Below are 21,225 nucleotides of genomic sequence, written 5' to 3'. Positions count from 1 at the left end.
AAGAGGAAAATGCCAGAGGGAATGGGGTAGGAGCCCCCCCTCCCCCTCCTCCTCCCTTTCCCTCCTTCCCCCTCCTCCCTCCTCCTCCCCCCTTCTCCTCCTCTTCCCCCTCCTCCCCCTCTTCCTTCCCCTCCTCCTCCTCTTCCTTCTTTGCTTCTCTGTGTGGGAGGGAACTCTGCGCCAAGGTGAAAGAGCTCCTAGGATGGCTCCCAGAGCTACAAGCAAGAAATTTTTAAGCTCATGTTTCCAGAAATTTCATCACCGTGAATTTCCAAGCCACAGTTTCCCTCTGAAACAGCTCTGCTTGTGGGAGGTTGTCCTTAAACCTTCAGGATATCTTAGAGAGGTGAGTGAGGTACCAGGTGGAATGTGACCCCTGAGGCCCTGCAGCTCCAGGCCCAAGGCTGTTGTGGCCTCCCTGACCCCCAAATCCTAAGCGGCCTCATTCACTCTTAAAAGAGTTGAGTGAGAGTCACCCCAGCTGGCCAGCAGCCAGACTTTGGCCAGCACCTTGCTGCTTCCTTCATCCTCAGGGACCCACTCTGCCCAGCACTGGATAGGCCACCCTCATTCTGGTCAGATAAACTCCCTCTCACCCTGGGAAGGTGGGCCTCTGGAGTGCTGGGGTGGGACAGCCCTGTGTTCTTAAACCTGCCAAGAGGTGAAGGAGGCAGCAGCAGGGCACTGGATTAATCTGGGGGAGCTCTGCCCAAAAGGAAGTAAAGGAACCACTGAGCACCCTGTGCAGCTGGCAGAGAACCTGGAGCTGGTTTCCTCCTATACAGGGTAAGCCTCCCTCTGTAGCTCCTGCCTGCGTGCCCCAGTAACCCCATTTGTGTGTCTGGGACTGAGGGAGTAATCTTATCTTGGAGTCCGTGAGTGTACATGCTGGAAATAAATATTCATGGGGGATATGCCCTTCACTGCTCCTCTTGACCTCCCAACACACACACAAAGGAGGAAACTTGCCCGGCCAGTGTTGCTTCGTGGTTGGGTATTGACCCATGAACCAAGAGGTCACTGGTTCAATTCCTGGTCAGGGCACATGCCTAGGTTGTAGGCTCAATCCCCAGTAGGGGGCATGCAGGAGGCAGCCCCTCAATGTGTCTATCTCTCTATCCCTCTCCCTTCCTCTCTCTCTAAAATCAATTTTTTAAAAATTTTTTAAAAGGAGGAAACTTGGGAACTGGAGAAGGGTAGGTGTTCAGGGTCCATATAATGTTAGCTCGGGAGAATTGATTGTACCAGTGGAATCTCCAGGATTTAGAGTAGGCTGTGACCAGCATTGGTGTGGCCATTTAAGGCTATGTAACCTGTAGGACATGGCTAAGAAGCAAAGTAAGTGATTCAGATTTCAAGTCAGTCACACTGAGCCCTGCCTCCTGCTCCCTATTCATTCTGGATCCTTGCTTTCCTCAGCCCCTGCCCTCAGCCCGCTGCTCCACCCTTACCTCATCCCTCATCCCATAACCACCGGCAGTTCTGGTTTAAAAAATGACCCAAGTTGAAGAACTTGTGAGCTTATAATAAAGTTCTAAATAAAGTTCTAAACTAAATAGATTCACTAGTTGAAATACCTGATATAGACAGCACAGGATAGTTTGGAAGGAACAAATATCAGTGCAGAGAAGGCTTCCTGGAGGTGGCCTTGAGCCTGTCCATCTGCACCAGGAACGCAGAAGGCTATTCCTGGCCTTGAATTAAATATGGCTGAAGTTGGCTCCTCTCCTCTCCATCCTTCCTGTTCATTGTCTTTTCTTCTCAACACCACCACCCCTTTCAGTTCCCTTTCTCCTCTTTATTTTTATTTTATTTTTTTAATTTATTGATTTTGGAGAGAGCAAGAAGGGAGAGAGAGAGAGAGATTTGTTGTTCCACTTATTTATGCATTACCTGATGGGGGCGGATCGAACCCACAGCCTTGGTGTATTGGGATGACTCTAACCAGCTGAGCTACCCTGCCAGGGCCTCTTTCCTCCTCTTTAGTTGGCCTGGGTTAAGTCTTTGTCTCCTGGTCTTCATTTTCCCATGTACAAAGAGGGGAGGGAGGGTGGTTTCAAGGGTCCCAGCAGTTCTAGGTCATATCCACTGTCCCAGAGAGCTGGCCACATGCCAGAAGGACAACGTGTGGCCCCACCCCTCACTGAGGGGTCTTGGTCTTGCTGCTGTCCTTCCAGCTGTGTCTTTGAATGTTCAAGTCAAAACCCCAGAAAGGTGGCTGCCTTCAGGTAGAACAGCTGGGTGAATCCACCAGAGCTGAAAGCAGCAGCTCTGCTCTTCTCTAAAGGTCCCCTCCCCATTGTTAGTCCCCCACTGCTACTGGCCCTGCTGGCAGAGTTGTGATTGCTGACACCCCTCCCCCCACCCAGGAGGGAAGTGATTTTTGTCTCCCTTAAAGCCATTTTCTTGTCTTGCTAGAAGCAGACATCTGACACTTTAAGAGGGAGAATGGCAGGGAGATGATGGCATTAAATAACAGAAATTAGAGCTGCCTAGGATGGTTCAGCCATCTCTCAGCCCCCTTCCCTAAAGCAGTCCCACCCCTCCCTCATACACATTCAGAACTGTAGCCTGCAAAGCACTGTCTACGAGGCCTCTGGCTCCAGGTGGCCAGGGAATGCTAGGGCCTGGAGAGTAGAGGACCGCTTCTCTCTGAGCTCTAAGCCTTTTACATACCTAGTCCTGTGACAAATTCTTGGACAGGCCCTGAAGTCAGTGAGCTTGTGGTCTGAGGAAACACAATAGCATATAGGAACAGGATGAGACCTGGGCAAGAGAAGCTGGTCCCTGGGTCCCTGGCCAGTCCTTCTAGTTCTCCTGGCACATGCTGCCAGGCCACTCTGTCTAAACTACTCAGATCTTGTCTTTCTCCTGTACAAACCCCTCCAGTGGTCCCCCACTGCTTCCTGAACTGAATATCCACCTCACTCTTTTGCCACTGTACCCTGATTCCTTCCACTGTCTCCCACTCACCCTCCCTCTCCCAGCCTGACTCAGCTCACCACCCCAGGCTCCACTTCAGCCCCAGATCAATGCACTGCTGGGAGACAGGTACTACTGCAGGAGAGCCAGCCACCATTGGCTATAAACTTTTGGTTTCAACCTCAGCTCTTTCTCCTGCAGCCAGCCAAAACCCTTCTTTCTCCTCAGTCAGCTTATTCTGGTCCCTCTTCTTGGAATACCCTCCCCAAAGCCCAGAATTGCCATCGCTAAGTGGGGTTTGACAGAGTGAGCTCTTAACAAATATTTGATGGATGAATGAATGGATAAGTGAATGAATGAACAAAGGAATGATTCATCTCAAATAAAATCTCTTTCCTAGGCTCCAAAATTGAACACATACATCCCCCACCAGAGCTCTCCAGCACGTTTCTTCTAGGACCACATGATGCCCATACTGTGCCCAACTGTCTTCAAGCCAGGTGACACTTCAGCTCAGAGACTTACCTGGCTTTGGATTCCATGCACTGTTGTGCACTAAGGTCCACAGGTTATATTGTTGGCATTAACTGGGATCAAGCATCCTTGGGATGATTTTGTTTCTCCACCTTTAAAATGGGCTACTACTTGCTCTACCTGATCCCACTTATACTGACCCAACAGACATTACCTGGTTGCAGAACGCAGCCATACTGGGAAACTCTCCTACAAGTTGGTCAAGAACAAAACTCCCTTACCTGGGCCTGAAGCTGCCAGAGTCCTGGTTCAGAGCCAACTCTCTCATGGTTGTGGTGGGAGCTGGATGGGTTTGAGGGTGGGTGCACAGAAATGTTTGTCTCAGGGCCATTTGGGGCCTCCCTCAATACCTGGTGAGAACATAAGAGATTGAGCTGAGGACTGAGGATCTCAAGGGACACTCACCTTTTGGTCAAAAGAAACACCAGCCAGCAGCGTCCCTGCTTTGTGTGGCCCTTGCGCTATTTCTGTCTCCCCCTTTAAACTGGAACTCCCTGTGTCCATCCTCAGAAGGCATGTTCTCCAGAACTGAATGTAGCAGCCTTGGGAAGTTCTGCTGCTCTGCAGATGAATGAGGGAGGGGACAGTCAGGCTTATCAGAGAGGCTGGGTCTTCTAACTGGGGAGTCAGTGATGCCAGAACCTGAGTTTGGTCCCAGGAAACACCCACCTGCAACCTGGGCAGCTGGGGCTCTGGGCGTGGTGACACTGGCTTTGCTGGCTGGCCCCTAGAGAGCAGTCAGTCTCTGGAGGCTAAAAGGACCTGTGCACATAGAATGCCACACTGTAGGCCAGTCCCCGCCCGGCAGTGGCAGCAGCCATGGGGTCCTCACTGGCCTGGAGCAGAGCCAGGTTGCTGTAGTCGCGGTACAGGTCCTGGTGCTCCTGTGCTGAGAGGTTCAGTGGGGGAAGATGCCCTCCCCCACCCATGGGGCCACCTGGCCTGATGCCCTGCCCAGCCTCAGAGCCTCCACCCACAGCTGCCCATTGTTCTTGCAGAAACCTAGAGCTCAGAGGCGCCTCTGGGGTCTCCCTGCCTTCCCCATGGGATGAGGAGGACAAGTAGGGCCTCAGGAAACTTGAGTGTCTGGGCATGGAGTTGAAACCAGGCTTAGCTAAGATTTCCCTGCGGGTAACCCCCTCTCAGCCCTGCCCACGGCTCCTCCCTTTACTGATGGCCAGTCCAAGCCCATGGTGAAGTAGGGAGGGGAGTGCTCCTAGTCTGTGAGATGGTACTGGGTCTTAGCACCATCCTGATGGAAGAGTTCAATCTGCCTCTGATTTCTGGCCAACTAAAGGCCTGGGACCTAGTTTTCCCATTCTTTCACATCCCTTCTCCTCCAGGAAGCCTGCCTAGATGGACTCACAGTCTAAGTAGGCATGGATCTTCTGCTCCTTTCAGATTACTAAATTATCCCCAGTTTGGAATTTCTACAGGATCTGGAAACTTCCTGAAGCTGCGGCCCTGCCTCAACCTCTCTTGTCTACCCCCCATACCTATAGTCCAGTGTTGCTCAGGGCTTGGCTCTCAGGGTGCTGGCTCTAATGTTACTCAGTGTGCTGGCCACTGTCAGGACTGGCCCCAAACCTGCTGTGCACTCAGCTCTTGTAAATCCGAAAAGTCATTTCTCATCAATCCTTTTATATCTTCCTCACCTGACCCTATGTGACCAGCTTTACTGTTCCTATGTCACACTGAAGGAGGCAGGGGTTCACAGAGGGCCAGCATTTGTTTCAGGTCACACAGGCAGAACTTCAGAATTCCATCTAGAGCTCTGCCCCAGCCCCTCCCAGCTCTTCTGAGGCGACCTGGGATCCTTGGCAGGGGCTGGGGCAGGAGTTGCAGGGTCTTTCTCTCCCCACCCTTACTTTGTACCTTTGTGCAAAGTAAAGACAAACGTTCTTGGTGAGGGTGATGCTCAATGACATCAGTGACAGCAGATCAGGCAAGGAGAGGTCCCCATCATTCACCTACTTCTGAACTCCAGCCCCAGAACTGGCCTGCAGGGGGTTCTCAGCTGACAGCCACAGGGCTCATCTGCCCTCTTCATTAACCCCACACTCAAGACCTTGAACTCCAGGTCCAAGGTCTTCACCTTCACTTTCATCCTCTTAGTTCAGCAGAGATGCAGTGACCCAGGGTTCAGGCCCTCTGAAGGCCATAGCCATGTCAGGGACTGACCCCTGGGCTGAGCACTGCCACCTCCAGCCCACAGTCCCAGTCAGGAAAGCCTAAACACTGGGTGCTCTGGGCCACACTCCCTCCTTTCTGTTTTGTTTGAGGAGAAATCAAGTAACAAGCTAGGAAGCTGGGCCTGTCCTGGGGAACAAAGACAGCCATTGACCCCTCCCTTTTAACATTTGTTCATTCAACAAATATTTATTGAGCATCTACTGTGTGTCAGGGACTATTTTAGGCATTTGGAATACTGTAGTGAGTCAAAGATTCTTGCCATCCTAAAGCTTATCTTCTAGTGGAGATAAACATACAAAAATAAACATAGAAAATGAGTAAATAATGTCTGCTAGAGATAGTAAGTTCTCTGGAAAAATATAGAGCAGGCTCAGGGACAAGGAGAAGTGGTGTGGGGAACACTGAGGTATAGGGTAATCAGGCCTTCCCATTTCTGACATAGCCTGTCTTCACCAGCCTAGTCATTTCTAAGAGTTCTTGACTCATAGGAGAGAGCATGTGTCTCAAGGGAAGATGGACAGTGTCTGTTCCCTGGAAGCATGCCCTTAGCACCTGTTTCTGGAACCAGTTTACAGTCTTAATAAAAACTCACAGTATAGAGCATAGCTTCACTTTACAGAATGCCCAGCACTTCTCACCAAAGAGTTGTCAAGTTGGAACCAGTACTCCCTGGTCCTGGGAGATAGCCAATGGGAGAGGGGAGATTCTGAACACTCCTCAGTAAAAACTATCTCTACCATCACCATCTTACCATTACCACCACCACCACCACCACCACCATCATTGCCATCAATAGCATCACCAGCATCACCTCCATCATCATCATTCTCATCATTAACCAACACATCATCATGATCATTTATAATACTCTTCAGTGAGCACCTATTGAGTACCAGGCACTCTACATGACTCTGTGAGGTAGATATAATTATCCCCATTTTGTAGATGAAGAATCTGTGGCTGAGAGAATCTCAGAAACAGAGCTAAGATCTGAACTTAGAGATTCTATCTACATTTCCCCCTGCTAGACTTGTCCTGGAATGGCTCAAAGATTAAATTTATTCTATTAGAGACTTCTGTACTTTGAAATTGTAGAAGGATGGCCCCAAAGTGCACAGCATAGATTTCATTCAAAAGATTTATTTGAAGTCACCTTAATAGGAATACATCATTTTCATAAAGTAAAAAATAAACAGTCTCAAGATGGTATTGGCCAGCCCAGCTAAGGGCCCCAGTATATGTGGTAGGCTTCCTCGGCAATGATTACAATTTAGTTTAAGGTATCCCAAGTAGAAGCCAAGGCAAAGAGGGTTTAGAAGATCAGAGTTCTAGTCACCTGACTTGCAGGTGAAGATCCCTTCCCTTCTTTGGATGTCAGTCGCCCCATCTGTACAATGGATGGGAGTCAAGTAGATGTCTCCCCACAGCTCTGGCAGTCTGAAACTCTGTAAGTCATATTGGGAAAAGCCACAGTCTGGCCATTGGGGGAGAGGGTGGGTGGCAGAGGCTGCCTGGAAACCTTTACTTCAACAGCTGGGCCTGGCCCACCAGCCTGGAGTCAGGTGGGTTGCCTGTGGGTTGCCTCTGCTAGGTCTAAGGTCTTAGAGATTCAGTGATTCAGTAGGAGCAACTTTCTTCCCTTCCATGTTTGAAGTAACCCTCAGAGATGTGTGTGTGTTTTTTTTTTGATTTATTGATGAGAGAGAAAAGAGAGAGAAACATTGATTTGTTGCATTCATTGGTTGATTCTTGTATGTGTCCTGACTGGAGATCAAACCTGCAACCTTGGAGTATCTAGACAATGCTCTAACCAAGTGAGCTACCTGGCCAGGGCACTCAGAGATCTTGTAAGGTGGGAGTCAGCCCCTTCTGCCTTAGGTCCAGCCCCTGCACAGTGCACCCGGCCCCGTGACCATGCAAGCAGGCCCCATGCACACACTGTTCTTACCTCAGCACTTCTCTCTTCTCCCTTCCTTGCTTCCTTCCCTCCCTCCAATCTTCTACAAAGGATCTGAGGTGACTGGGTTGGCCTTAGCTTGGTTTGAGGGTCCTACACTTCTGACCCCCACCCCTCCCATTATTGGCCCCTTTCCTGTACTTAGCTTCTGGGGCAGGCTCATTTTTTGTGTGCGTTTGTGTGTGTGTGTGTGTGTGTGTATGGTTACTTTTTAAAAAATTGTGGTAAGATACATATAACATAAAATTTACCATTTAACCATTTTTGAGTGTGCAATTCAGTAGTGTTAAGTATATTTACATTGCTGTGCAACCAAGTTCCAGAACTCTTCATCTTGTACACTAAAACCCTACACCCATTAAACAACAATCCCCCAGACCCTTCCCCAGTATTCTGTTGTCCATCTATGAGTGTGACTATTCTAGACATCTCATATAAGTGGAATCCCACCGTTTGTCCCCTCATGACTGGCTTACTTCACTCAGCATCATGTCGTGGGGGTGGTGCTCGCCCTGGCCCAGCGGTCCCTTGCCTTTGTGAGTGCTTTGTCCTCTACCCAAACTGCAGGCCCGCCTGGCGTTACCCTGCTCGACCTCCAGCCAGCCAATAGCTTACTTCTCTGGAACCTGGTTAGTGACTCCCTCCTCTGCACACTCTGCACCTTTTTCTCCTTTTTCAAATGATGGCTTGCCCACACTTGACTGACCGTCCTTCGGAGTCATGTCTATGTGCCCAGGACAGGGCAGGGCACAAAGTAGGTGCTTGGGGGACCATTAAAGCATTATACAATGAATGAATGAACAAAGGAACGAACGAGTGAAAGGATAAATGACTTAATGGATAAACTGGATCCAGCTTCTGCTTGTGAAGAATAAAAATGGTTCATCTGGATTCCATTTGTGAGAAATAAAGATAAATTTGGGCTTTTAACCCATATTTGGACTCAGAGATGCATCCTGGTGGCCAGGAGAGAGGGCAGCGGCATGTGGGGGGACGGTAAGCAGCAGGCCAGAGTCAGTAATTCCTAATACTCAGGCTTCTCCTGGCCTGGCCTCAGTCCACGTGGGAACCTCAATGAATTTTAGCAGGTCAGGGATGGATAGCACTTCCATTTTACAGATGGAAAAACTGAGCTCAGAATAGCAGAGCAAGACCAAAGATCCCTACTCCCTTCCTAAGGTTCCTTCCACTCCCAGCTGCCTCCCTGGTTCAGCCTTCTGTGTTTTCAAAAGGTTTAATCTTCAGGCAGAGGCCTGGCTCCCACAGAAGGAGTCAAGATGGGGTGGGCAGAGGAGACAACAGTGCTGATTTCCAAGCCACTTTCCTTCCGGAGCCCCAGCATGAAAGGCCTTAAGGGGACCTCCAGTCTTCTTTCTTCCCCAGAAGAATGGCTACTCAGAGGCTGCTGGCTTTGTCTGGAAGAGCCTGGACCTGTAATTAGCATGGAGGCCCCCTTTTTGTTTCTTACAATGGCTCCTTTTAGCCTCCACACCACTGTCAGCCCCTATGGCTCCTGTGGGCCCTCAGATCCTCATCCCAAGGACCCACCTTCAACTCCTCCCACTCCACCGCACTCCCAGGCTCTGCTCAGAGCTGAATCCTCAATTCTGTAAATTCACAGGACTCTCCCAAGGGGCAGGGGCTGGGATTATTATCCCTTCTACAGACCGGGAAGCAGGCACAGAGAAATCAGAGGTGAGTGAAGGGATGGGTCTGCACCTTAGGCCTCCAGATCCCAGGCAAGTGTGGTCATGTGATCATCACTACTCCACGCTGGGACTTCAGTACCCAACCCTCTCCAGCACCTCAAAGTCCACAGTCCCAGAGGCTCATGGAGGGAGAGAATCACACACTCAGACTGGCAAAGTGGAGCATGGCAGCCAGCCTCTCTCCACTGCACAGATGTGAAAACTGAGGCCCATAGCAGAAAAGGGCCTTGTTTGTGGTCATTCAGCTAGTAAGTGGTAAAGGCAAAATTAGAAGCCTAATCTCTTCCTTCCACCAACTGCGAGAAAGGGAAACACACACACACACACATAGGAAAGAGACACACAGAGATCAACAGAGAGAAAAGCAGAGAAAGAGAGTTAGAAGGAGAGACAGAAAGACAGGGGACAGGCTGACTGAATCAGAGAGAGGGTGGGAGAGAGAGACAATAATAGGGATGAAAGAGGGACTGATGGACTGGGACAGACAGGTAAACAGGAGGACAGACAGAGAGAAAGTAAGAGGCCAAATAGGAGATACTGACAGAGAAACCCAACAGTGGGCACCAGAGGACAGAAGTTCTGCTGTATTCTTATCAAACAGAATGCTGAGAGCTGTATCTCAGACCTGCACTTAACCAACTCTGGAGGCCTTTGCATCCCTACGGACTGGGCTGCCAGCCACAGAAAGGAGCAGCTTCCAAGCTCTGTGAAGGGAGATTTCTAGAGAAAGTGCCCTGTGGGTGGGGCGGTGATGGTGGCAGGTATCTCAGGCAAAACGTCGCAGTTACTGTCTCTGGAATATCATGTGGCCTTTCTGAGCCTTGGTTTCCTCTGGGTGTGATAATGAGTATGGGAGAGCAGGGGTCTCTGAGGTCTCCTCTGGCCCTAAGATCTGGCCTTAACTCAGGCTCTGTCTTTGTAGCTAACCTACTGCTCTGTCTTATTTAACTCACAGCCTCTACCTCATTGCCCAAGATGGCTGCTTGAGATCCAGCCATCACAACTGCATTTCAGAGAACTGGCAGGAGGAAAAGGGTGAAGAAAACACTTATTTTTTAAAGAACAGCTCTGTTTGGAAGTTATTCTAAACACTTCTTTCTCCATCTCATTGGCCAACACTTAGTGTCAGGGCTGCATCCAGCTTTGAGAGAGGCTGTCGGTGGAAACCATCTCACATAACTCAGTGATGCCTTCACAACAGGCTTCAACACAGTCTGATGATGTTTCCTTTTACTTACTACATAGATGGATTTTAAATATACATTTCAAACAAGTGAAATCTTCCTTCATTTTCCCAAACTCATTCCTTCCCTGAGTGTTACCACTATGAACAATTTGCTGTGTGGCTGCCAGATTCATTTTTTATGTATTTAGCCCTCCACCACACATTCGTATACCTAGCTTACAGGAACATAAAATGGGACTGTGATTTACATATTGTTTAGCAAATATTCTTTGTTATTGTTACATGACATTATGTCTTAGAGGTTCTCCTTCTTTGTGACAGCTGAGTAGTACCTACTGTATTGATATAGCAAAGCTTACTGATGGATATTGGACTTGGTTACAAACAGTTTTGGGCATCTTCTCTGCATATATATATTCCTGGAGGATAGATTCCTAAAAGTGGGCCAAAGTTTAATTCTCTCTTTGTGTTGCGGGTTTAGCACTTTTTGTGTAAAACCCTCTCCCTGGCGAAGACAATTGGTCAGGTCAGAGCCAACAGATCCCTTTCAGCTTGGCTTGGGTTGTTCCTCTCCCCACCTTCACCCCCATTCCCCTGAGCAGGCACAGCCCTGGCACCATCCTCACTGCTGTGCCTACTATTCTGGTGTCTTCACCGTCATTGGAAGTCAATCTCATCCTAAACCTTGAGATCCTTTGGCTGCCCCACCCTTTCTCCTTCCAAGAGGAAGAAGATGCCTTCTCAGGTGTCTTTCTCCTGGGAATTTAGGACCCCGCATTTATCCCTTTCCATCCCTCCGGCCTGCCCCAGCACCACATTTTAGCGCCTTATGAGTCATTTTCCCTTCCCCAGTCTTGTTTACACCCCTCTAGGAATGGAAGGGAGAGCGTGACGTGCCGAAGCCCATCCAGGCTCAGTGGTGGGGGTCAGAGAACTGTCCCTGCAGCCTTGGGGGAGTGTGGGTGGGAGCATAGCTGGCCCAGAATCCCAGCCTTCTGGGGACAGACTGGGCTATGAGGAGTTGAGGAGAAAGCTCTCTGAGTGGGCCTTTTGGCTCTCTTCCTGAAATGATCATACTTAAAATCTGAGTCCCAAAGCCCCAGGAAAGTATGACGGATTAACTCCTCCCTCCCCCCTCCGCCTGTTCAGGGGTCGCAGCCCAGCAGGGCAACAATGGGTGGAATGGGTTAATAAAAGCTTACCTGGTGATTCCCCTCTGGCTTGATGAATTCTTCAGGTAATGCCCCTTCCCCACTACCCCCCAGTGATGGATGGTAACACATGAGGGTAAGTAGGGGGTTTCTGAGCCCATCCAGGGCCACAGCTGGGGAACTCAGCCATCAAATCCCTGTACAGGCTTCTCCACCGAGGTGACCCTAAGGGCCAAGGAGATCAAGTTTCGGGCAAATGGTTTGGGGGAGGAGAGGCTCCTCTGGAGACAAGCTGTCCCCTGTGTGGTGCGGGGCCCCAGACCAGCTGAGACCCTGAGCTGGAGAGGAGGGGTTGGGTGGGCTTCTCTTAATCTGGAATTACAGGAGGGAAGAAGGGCTGGGGCCAGAGCTGGTGGGCTGGAGGGGCCTGCCTTTCGGGAGGAGGAGATCAAGCACCTTTGAAAGCAGGTGCTGGGAACACTGCTCAGGGCCGAGTGCTGAGACTGCATAAACAGCCCGCCCTCTGGGATCCCAGCCAGAGCTGGTGCTGTGCTCAGAGGAGGAGGCTCCAGTTGTTGGGGAGCACACTGTCTGCCTGGAGGGACAGGACTCCCCAGGGCGATCAATAAGGAGAAGAGGTACAGAAGGGAGAGGTCAAGAGCACCTGGTGGAGGTAGGTCAGGTAGGACTGGAACAGGTGGGGGAGCAGGGAGAAGGCACACTGGGGGAACAGAGCACTAAACAAAGGCTTGGAGGCAGGGAGGGGGCAGGAATGCTAGGGCTGAGCAGTTCTGAGGGATGAGGTTGAAGACCTGGAGATGGCCGTACTTGGGGAACACTGGGAAGCTAGTGTGAGTTTCGAAAGGTAGGGAGACATCAGAAGAGTTATGTCTGAGTAGGGTCTGCTAGTGGGCAAGAGATTGACGGAGAACCCTGTCCTATGGGAACAAGGAGAGAGCACTCAGGGGATCTGCCCAGCAGTCAGTGTTGTCCACGTAAGAAACATCCAAACCTGTAAGAATTTTTATGAGCTTATTTGAGCCAAACTGACAACAATTTCTGGGAAGCAAAATCTCAACAGATTGAGAACATGCTCCAGAAAACGGCAGTTTTATCACTTATTTTACACATCAGAATCAAAAGGGAAGACTTAAGGGGGAGTTACAAGAAATCCATTGTGGATAGATTAGGGAGGTGGGAAAAAACAAAGCAGGGGAGCAGGGGGGCGGATCTCTGGGACTGGGTAAAAAATAAAACGGATAGACACATACCTCTTTCACACAGGTGGGTACAGGCTAATTAACAATCAACAATTAACATGATAACAATAACAATGAGGGGATTTGTGGTCTCCGCTCTGGTGCAGTGGTTGTGCTTTGAGGAGTGGGGGGAGGGGAAGAAATTACTTTGATATTCCAAAGGAATGTTTTCATTGTAGATGCAAAAAAGACAAGACAGGCTCAGTTAAGGTAAAGATTGACCTTTGTTAGGGAAAAATATTGGTTTAGGACATGACTACCAAAGTTTTAATTTCAGACCATTTTATGTGGTTACTTTTGATCTCTGAGTTTGTAAGGCCACCGCACAGGCCTTCCCTGAGCTTGTCAGGTTTAGTATGTGGCCCCTTTTTCATCCACACATCCCACTTTTGGTCATAAATCGACCCAAAGGGTGCATTGATGATTAACCTTTACTTGGATAACGTGGTCCCACGGTGCTAAGAAGGCTCATTTCTAGGAAGTCTCAGTGTTAGTGTTTGTCTTGCTGAACAATGGACCATTGGGGATGGGGCAAGACTATAGCCTTGGATGGAAATCAAGGCCAAATTTTTCTCAAAGGTGAAAAGCAGGTACATTGGAGGCAATCGGGTCCTATGGGCCTTCATTAAGAAAAACACTCTAGATTATTTCTAACCTATAGGCTATCACGATCCAAGTTTTGTTATCTGTCTCACTTTTCTATATTTTGCATCAAGTATAACATTTACTTATAGTTTAAGAGCATGCTACACGCCTCTTCAATTTTCATAATCTGACCATTTACTATGGCCCCTCTATTTCCCATTGGAAGCACGCAAGTGTTATTCACTATTAATCTGATTCCTGCTAGTTGTGCAATTGGAAGCTGTAACCTTAAGGTTCAATCGGGGCCAAGGCTGTAAGAACACAATGTCGTCAATTACAATTATCACCTAAAAATTCCAGAGGCCAGGAGGATGGTAAAAGCTTAATAAGTAAAGTTCCTGGGCCTCAGCAGCAGTTATAGAGGCCATGTTTTTATAGCCATGTCAGCTTCCATCTGAATTAATATAGTTAGTAGTCCTTGCTGAGTTAGGGGCTAAGCACATTCCCATAACTAGGTTCTGGTGTTTACACATTAAGAGTCCTTTCTCAATATTCTTTTTCCACTATCTTTCTACAATTTCCCTTAGTTTGTCTTTTTCTTCTTATTCAGAAATAACCAACTTATTAGGACAGACTACTTCCTTTTAACTTCTCTTAAAGACACACATCCCTTTCCTTCTTTTTGCAGTAGCATTTCTTCTAAATTTCAAGAGAAACCATAAAAAGAGTATTATTGATAATACAAAAGTTATCTTATGCACCTTCAGCAATTATTAACAGTTGGGCTATATACACGAGGTTTGAAAAAAGCCTAAAGAACAAGTGTAACTGTTATTATGATGATTAATATTAGCAGACAGGTAAAGACAATTAAGCTAATAAAGTTCAACATCAACTTGTAGTTATACAGGCCTTCTCAGTGTCTTGGGATAGCTGTCTATCTCTGATGTCCACAGCTTCTCATCCTCCAGAAATCTCTAATCTCTACTGTAGATGGAGGCAAATGTCAGAGACAGGGACAGATGTCCATTCGCAGTTACATACCTGATAACGTGTCTTCCAACAATGTTGAAGAGAGTCTTTAGTTAATATCTTTTCCAATGTACAAAAATCTCCTGGTGGTAAGTCGTGGTCTTTGAAGTCTTTGTCTCCTAGGAGTGTGCTTGTGAAATGAATGTTACTAATTTATCAGTCCCTATAAGCTGGTTATGAGCCCTTGATAATAATGCAGAATGTCTCCTTTTAGTAAAGTTGATTTGTGTGTCCCTTCATTTAGATTCATTAGGGTGGCTGGTGACTATTTCGTAAGGAAAAGGCTATGTTTACTCAAAGAAGTGCATTTCAAGTTGAAGAGGAATATAGGAAGAGCTTTTGGCCAAGGGAAATTAAAAGCTCCTGAAAATTTACCTAGTTGAGTTTTAATTGTACCATTTGTATGTTCTAACAATCCAGAGAACTGGAGGTGATAGGCACAATGAAAATACTGTAGAATAGGCGAAATATTACAAATAGATTGCATTATTTGCCCAGTAAAATGAGTCCCTCAGTCACTAACTCAGAGGGAATTCCTCAATTGGGAATTAATTTTTTTCTAATGATAATTTACCTACCATTATGGCTGTTGCTCTCCTGCAAGGGAAATGCCTGAACACATGCAAATCATAACTAACATATTTATATCTTTGCCACAATGGCATTTGAATAAGATCCAATCACTATACCTCAAATGGATCTAAAGGAAGTGAAAAAATGTCCTTGGAACCCATGGAATAATTTTCCAGGGTTATATTTTGGACAGATAGAACATCTGCTATATACTTCATGAGCTACAGTAGCAGTAATATTGTTTACTTCATGAATTCGTCTTTTTAAAACCCCAATGTGTTAGCTCATGTACATGTTTAAAGTATAGGTAATTAAGCCTCTATAAGTAAGATTGGTTTCTGATTGGGTCCAAGTCATATCTGTTTGCCTGGGACAAAGATTCCCCCTTTTTTTGTTGCCATATCCTCTTTCTTTTCTGCAGCTGTCCTTTGGAACTATAAAAGAAGATCTTTTATTGATTTAATAGAAAACAAGGAGCATTCCTGGGTCTGGATAATTTGGCTGTTTAATGTTGCCTATCTAGCTGCATCACCAGCTAAATACTTTCCTTTTGCTTCCATGGTGGCAGCTTTAGAATGTCTTGGAATTTTGACAATTGCCAGTCGTTTCCATTTTTCTATGACATCTAATAATTCTGCAACCTATTTTCCATTCTTTATGGGCTGCCCTAGAAAATTAAGAAGCCATGCTGCTTCAACAATATTCTAAAGTTGTGAGCTATGTGAAAGGCACAGCTACTATTTATGTGAATATTGGCTATTTGATCTTTGGCCAATTGACAAACCCAAGTTAGAACAATTACTTCAGCTTGCTGGGTAGGTCTTTTTTTAAGGTATATAAGAACTTTCAATTATGTCCACCACAGAAGTTAGTGCATATCTAGCTCTGTAACATCTCTGTTTATCTTTCAAAGATCCAGTTGTAAAACAAATTTAGTCAGCATTATCAATAGGAGTTTCCTGTAAATTATTCTTAAGAACAAGACAGTGGTCAGTAAGCAAAAAACAATTGTGGATATCTTCATCCTGCAAAGAAAGTAGCAAAATTGCTGGGTTAAGACTGTTTCATTGAATTCAAGTAATATTAGGTGCAGAAGGCAAGAGCCAGTCAACTGGCAGAAGTGTTGAATGTGATGAGAATTCAGTGAAAATTCAACAGACTGAGGGACATGAACAAAGGAGAGCCCATAACTATCTTTTCTGTTTGTTTATATAACATGACTACAGCAGAGATGGCTGTCGTGTAGGGAGGGAGCCCTTTGGCTACTGAGTCTAGTTGCTAATTATAATAGTCTATAGGTCTATGATGATCTCTATGTTTTTGAATTAAAACTTCTAAAAATATTTTCTTTATTTTTATGTATAAAAAGTTAGAAAGTTTATTATTAAGGTATCTCAGAGTGGGAGCTTTAGGTAATTCTTTAGAGATTTTATAGCTTGTTTCCCTTCTGGGTTCTGCTGAATTGGATCAGGTCAATTTGACTTTAGTAGGACATATAGAGGCTGGGCTATTAATGAAAAATTTTGAACCCAATTAGGATAATATGCAATCAAACCCGGGAATCCTCTAACTTGTTTTTGGAAGAGGAAAACAAGATTCCTCTGAATCTTTCAGGGTTAATTAGTAGCCCATTTTTAGATATGAGATGGCCAAGGTACTTTACTTGAGGTAAGCAAAATTGAAGCTTATCCTTTGAGGCCTTATGTTGTTTTACAGCTAGCTGTTGCAATAGGTAAACTGTATCCTTTTGGGAGTCTAGTAATGTCCTAGAGCATAAAATTATATTATCTACATATAGGATTAGAGTAGAATCTCTGGAAAATTTAACACCATTCAAATCAACTTTTAGTACCTAAGACAATAGGTGGGATTCCCCATATATCTATGGGGCATTACTCTCCAAGTAAACTTGCAGCCTTCCCAAGTGAAAGTAAAAAGGTATTTCTTTCACTCTCTTTCTCTTTTTTACAGAAATGTTGAAAAAGGCACTACACAAATCTGTCACTGAAAAATATTGGCAGTCCACAGGAATATCTGATAATATATTACATGGATTTGGAAACACAGGTTGTCTGGGAATACCTATTTTATTTACTTTATGATTATTATTATTTTTCATCTTCACCCAAGGATATGTGTTTCATTGATTCTAGAGATAGAAGAAGGGGCGGGGGAAGGAGGGAGAGAGAGAAAGATCTATTGGTGGGTTCCATTACACTTCATACCCGGGGATTGAACCCACAACCTGGGTATGAGCTCTGACTGGGAATCAAACCTGTGACCCTTTGGTGCATGGGACAGTGTTCTAACTAACTGAGTCACACCAGCCAGGACTAGCTATTTTATTTATAGCTATGAGATTGTATACAGATCTTCACCTTTTCCCACTGAGTTTCTTTACTGGATGGATAGAATTATAGGAGCTTGTATATGGAATTATAAGCCCCCTTTAAAAAGTAATCTTGTATAATGAGCTCAATTCCAGCTCATGTGTAAAGGATATTGGTGACTGGAAAAGGCCTGAAGTTGCATTGGAACATCCTATAACAAATGTTCAGACAGTTTCAAGATTAGTTTCTTCTTGTGGAAATTCCTTTAAAATTATTATTTTTTCAAATTGGTTCAGCATGTGATTTACTTACTTTTAAATACATTTCATTTTTCTGGAAAAAGCATATGTGGGCATCATTAGTTTCAAGAAAATCTCACCCTATCAGGTGAATTGGGCAGATTTGACTAGCAAAAATACATATTTTGCCCCTTAACATTCCCTAGTTGGAAGGGGACAGGCTCTGATTTAAAAACAGTCATTTGGCACCCTGGTTGGCATGGCTGTTGGTTGAGCATCATTCCATGCACCAAAAGGTTGCTGGTTCGATTCCTGGTCAAGACACATGCCTGAGTTGTGGGTTTGATCCCCGGAAGGGTGTGCAGGAGACAGCCAATCGATATCTCACTCTCACATCAATGTTTTTTTTCTCTCTCTCTCCCTCTCCCTTACTCTGTCTCTAAAAACAATAAAACAAATAAATAAAAACAGTCATTGGGGGCTATGCTGTCCAGGGGGCAGTGGGTGAAGGGAAGGTGCTGCTGCTGCCACCACTTCACCTGAGGTGACACAGAAGCAGGGAGCAGCTGAGATAAGTGAATTCTTCTGACTTGAACCTTCAAGTGCTTTGAGAGATCTACTACCAGAAAGATGGCCATGGAGTAAGTGGATACTTCTTGTACCTAATCCCAGAACCAAACTGGAGAGAAAACTAAATTGGGAAACATTCGCCTTGACTTACCAATGCAAGAGTAGCTGAAGAGAAGACTTTTAACAATGAAGGACAAAAACCACCTCAAGACTGCACCTGCACAAGAGCTTGCCCAACATGGTCAGGATTGAGCCTCACAGGCAGCCAGTCTGAGGGGAGATTCCTCCCATGAATAGGAAAACAATAATCTAGACCCAATTACAACAAGAGAACTTAATAACTCACATAAGGACATTCCTAGAGCATCTAGCTCAGGAGATCAAAGAGGCTGAACCACGGTGTCCCACAGGACACTTAGTACAAAGACCACCCCATGAAGAGTGGGAGGCATAGCAGTAGTATCTAATACATGAAATCAAACACAAAGAGACAGTTAAAATGGGGAGACAAAGAAACAACCTCCAAATGAAAGAAAAGGAGGAATCTCCAGGAAAAGACCTAAGTGAAATGGAGGCAAGCAATTTATCAGATATAGAGTTCAAAGTAATGGTTATAAAGATGCACAAGAAACTTAGTGGAGACTACAACAACATAAAAAAGGAAACAGAAACCATGAACAAGAACCAGTCGGAAATAAAGAATACCATATCTGACATCAAGAATACACTGGAAGAAATCAAAAGTAGATTGAATAAAACAGAGTATAGAATCAGTGATTTGGAAGACAAGTTAGAGAAAAACACCCAATTAGAGCAGCAAAAAGAAAAAAGTAAAAGCAGGAAGATAGTTTAAGGGAACTTTGGTACAACATAAAATGTAACAACATCTGCATCATAGAGATACAATAAGGAGAAGAAAGAGAGCAAGGAATAGAGAACCTGTTTAAAGAAATAATGACAGAAAACTTCCCTAACCAGGTGAAGGAAAAATTCACACAAGTTCAGGAAGCACAGAGAGTCCCAATCAAGATAAACCCAGAGACCTACACCAAGACACATCATGATTAAAATGACAAACATTAAAAACAAAGAAAAATCTTAAAGGCTGCAAGAGAGAGACAGAAAGTTACCTACAAGGGAGCTCCCATTAAACTGTCAGCTAATTTCTCAACAAAAACACTTCAGGCCAGAAGGGATTGGCATAAAGTATTCAAAGTAATAAAAAGCAAGTACCTGAATCCAATACCACTCTCTCCAGCAAGGCTATCATTTAAAATTGAAGGTGAAATAAAGAGCTTCCCTGACAAAAAAAAGGCTAAAAGAGTACATTACCAAACTAGCATTGCAAGAAATGTCATAGGGACTGCTGTAAGAAGAAGAAATCTAGAGAGAGAGGAACATAGGGATAAAGAAAAAATGGCAATAAGTAAGTACCTATCAATAATAAATGTAAATGGATTAAATGATCCATCTAAAGACATAAAGTAGCTGAATGGATAAGAAAACCTGACCTCTATATATGCTGTCTACAAGAGACCCACCTCAGAACAAGACTCACACACTGAAAGAGAAGGGATGGAAAAAATATTCCATGCAAACGCAAATGAAAAAAAGCTGGAATAGCAATACTCATATCTGACAAAATAGACTTCAAAACAAAGGCCATAAAAAATACAAAGAAGGTCACTACATAATACAAAAAGTATCAATCCAACGAGAAAATATAACCCTGGTCAACATATATGCACATAATATAGGAGCACCTAAATATACAAAAAACCCTTGGTGGACTTTAAGGGAGAAATGGTGGCAATACAGTCATACTAGGGGACTTTAACACCCCCCTGACATCACTGGATAGATCTTCCAGACAAAAAATCAACAAGGAAACAGTGGCCTTAAAGGACACACTAGATCAGATGGATCTAATTGATATTTACAAAACATTTCACCTCAGAGCTGCAGAATATACATTCTTCTCAAGTGTACATGGGACATTCTCAAAGATAGATCATATGTTAGGACACAAAATAAGTCTTAAGAAATTCAAGAAGATTGAAATAATATCAAATCTTTTCTCGGATCACCACAGCATGAAACTAGAAATCAACTATAATTTTTTTTAAAAACCTCAAAAACATTCAAACACATGGAGGCTAAATAGCATGTTATTAAACAATGAATGGGTTACCAATGAGATCAAGGAAGAAACAAAAATCTTCCTGGAAACAAATGAAAATGAACCAACAAGAACTCCAAATCTATGGGACACAGTGAAAGCAGTCCTGAGAGGGAAGTTCACAGCATTACAGGCCTACCTCAAGAAGCAAGAAAAAGCTCAAATAAATAATTTAACTCTACAACTAAAAGAATTAGAAAAAGAACAAGAGGAGCCAAGTGTAAGTAGAAGGAAGGAAATAATAAAGATCAGAGCAGAAATAAATGACAGGGATTGCAAAAACAATACAAAAGATCAATGAAACCAAGTGCTGGTTATTTAAAAAGATAAACAATATGGTCAAATAATATTTGACAAAGGATACAATGGAGTAAATTGTGTTCAATAAATGGTGCTAGGAAAATTGGACAGGTACATGGAAAAAAATGAAACTAGACCACCAACTAACATCATACACAAGATTAAACTCAAAATGGATAAAAGACTTAAATGTAAGACATGAAACCATAAAAATCCTAGATGAAAGCATAGGCAGTAAAATCTCAGACATCTCACGCAGCAGTATATTAACTGATAAGACTCCTAGGGCAAGAGAAGCAAAGGGGAAAACAAACAAATGGGACTACATCAAACTAAAAACTTTGGCACAGCAAAAGGAACCACCAACAAAATGAAGAAAAACAACAACAACACTGTATGGGAGAACATATTCACAGAGGATACATCTGATGAAGGGTTAATTTCCAAAATAAGCAAAGAACTCATACCACTCAACACCAGGAAGACCAACAATCCAATTTAAAAAT

General features: G+C 44.9%; 1 protein-coding gene across 2 annotated transcripts in view; it reads left to right on the top strand.

Moving 5' to 3' along the window:
- Positions 1–231: 231 nt before the first annotated feature.
- STRA6 (signaling receptor and transporter of retinol STRA6) overlaps positions 232–21,225 on the top strand; it is a 47,493-nt gene continuing 26,499 nt past the window's right edge. The window contains exon 1 of one of the 2 annotated variants that reach the window (XM_081138515.1): positions 232–346. Coding sequence is in view for 1 of the 2 variants with exons in the window: in XM_081138514.1 (XP_080994640.1) it covers positions 3,386–3,422 (37 nt within the window). In the remaining variant the exon portion in view is untranslated. Of the gene's footprint in view, positions 347–3,365; positions 3,423–21,225 lie in introns of those variants that run through there. The other variant, XM_081138514.1, reaches the window with a different exon arrangement.

Source organism: Miniopterus schreibersii (assembly GCF_964146895.1).
Source record: "Miniopterus schreibersii genome assembly, chromosome: 1".
NCBI classification, from domain to species: domain Eukaryota; kingdom Metazoa; phylum Chordata; class Mammalia; order Chiroptera; family Miniopteridae; genus Miniopterus; species Miniopterus schreibersii.
Note: the sequence above shows the minus strand (reverse complement) of the source record. Positions and strands in the feature narration are given on the sequence as shown.